The sequence below is a fragment of the Egretta garzetta genome, unplaced genomic scaffold (assembly GCF_000687185.1).
Source record: "Egretta garzetta isolate BGI_Z169 unplaced genomic scaffold, ASM68718v1 scaffold737, whole genome shotgun sequence".
NCBI classification, from domain to species: domain Eukaryota; kingdom Metazoa; phylum Chordata; class Aves; order Pelecaniformes; family Ardeidae; genus Egretta; species Egretta garzetta.
This window is the reverse complement of record NW_009260195.1, coordinates 116073-117694: the sequence shown is the minus strand read 5'-3', so window position 1 is coordinate 117694 and position 1622 is coordinate 116073. Positions and strand designations below refer to the sequence as shown.

The window sequence follows — 1622 nt, the reverse complement described above, 5'->3', positions numbered from 1 at the left end:
CGGCCGGGCAGTGGCACATCCCTGTGGCAGCGTCACACAGGCCCCCGTTCCTGCACTGGCATGGCCTCTCGCAGTCACGGCCGTACCACCCAGGGGAGCACTCTGCGGGGGGGAAAAAAAAAAGCAAGCAATGGCCTCAGTGCCTAAAAAAGAAGACAAGAGCAAGGTCCAACCTCTCTGGGAAAGCCCAGCACGTGGGTTCATGCAGCCGTTCCACCAGAGGGGAAGCAGGCAGCTCTGCGGGAAGCGGGTTGGTGCCAGGCTGGCACAGGCGAGGGGGTTCTGATCTGCTTTGCAGCACGGGCCAAACCAGCCGCAGCAACGCACCAAGGGCGTGCAGGTCCCTTGGCATGAGCCAACCATGTCAGGCATGAGCCACACATCACAGGTAACACGGTCGCCTGCGAGCCACGCTCCGTGCCTCTGCCCGAAAGCACAGGACCGCGGCGGGTTGGTGCCAGGCTGGCACAGGCGAGGGGGTTCTGATCTGCTTTGCAGCACGGGCCAAACCAGCCGCAGCAACGCACCAAGGGCGTGCAGGTCCCTTGGCATGAGCCAACCATGTCAGGCATGAGCCACACATCACAGGTAACACGGTCGCCTGCGAGCCACGCTCCGTGCCTCTGCCCGAAAGCACAGGACCGCGACGGCCGCCCGGAGGTGCTGGCTGCTCAGCAGCTGCCAAAGAAAACCCCAGAAAGTGCTATGAAATAATGGAAACCAGCAACAACGCCAAGGAGCTTTGGACCGTTCGGAACCTCTCTGCTGAAGATATAGCTGGTAAATAGCCCACAATTCAAAAGAAAAATGGCAAAAAAAACCCCTGGCTTGAATGCACATGAGAACGATGTTTTGTTTGCATGAATTCCTGCTTGCAAATTCGCCAGCAAGAGGCACCACAGAGGTCAGAGCCTCTTGTTTGTGTGGCCAGGCTTGGCCAAGGGGGCAAGAAAGCACTTGCCTGGGCAGACGCAGCTCCTGACAGGACAAAACAGACCTTGGCCAAGGGGGTGAGGACAAAGGCGGCCAATGGCACGGAACCAGGCAGCACAACCCGTCAGAACCTGCGCTTTGCAGCCGCTCCAGCGAGCCAGCGGCTCCCTGAGCGGAGGCTTCTCTGGGAGGCCATGGCTCAGCACAGGCAGCAACCGGCAAAGGTCCTTGAGGAAGAAGATGAAGAGGAAGCGAGCATGGACTCACCCAGTTGGCAGGTGGGACCGTGGAAGCCGGGGGCGCAGACGCACGCCCCGGTGACCGGGTGGCACTCCTGGGTGGCGCCGGCACACTGGCAGATCTGAGCACAGCCCTCCCCGAAGGTCCCGGACAGGCAGGCTGTCAGGAGAGAGGGCACCAAGGCGGCTCAGGTTTGCTTAGCAGGACCTATCCCATCCCGCTCTGCCAGGCCCTTTTATTCCCCTTCTATTTTAAGCCAAGATTTAGGAAGCCTTTTATGGCAGTGAAGTTCTCTGCCACCCAAAAAGCAAAGGGAGCCACACACAAATGGTTCCTTGACTCCAGGAAAGACTGGGATTGAAAAGAAAACTCAGTATTTAAAGGCATGAGACTCTTTCAGCAATGCTAACCCCTACCTACACTCATATTCCCTCAAGCTTCCACACCCC

General features: G+C 58.7%; 1 protein-coding gene across 1 annotated transcript in view; it reads right to left on the bottom strand.

Moving 5' to 3' along the window:
- MEGF6 (multiple EGF like domains 6) overlaps nt 1-1622 on the bottom strand; it is a 117524-nt gene that overhangs the window by 2878 nt on the left and 113024 nt on the right. Inside the window, exons 25-26 of the mRNA XM_035897589.1 lie at nt 1201-1332; nt 1-102 (exon numbers count right to left, since the gene is read on the bottom strand). Of these exons, the coding sequence (XP_035753482.1) occupies nt 1-102; nt 1201-1332 (234 nt within the window). The remainder of the gene's footprint in view (nt 103-1200; nt 1333-1622) is intronic.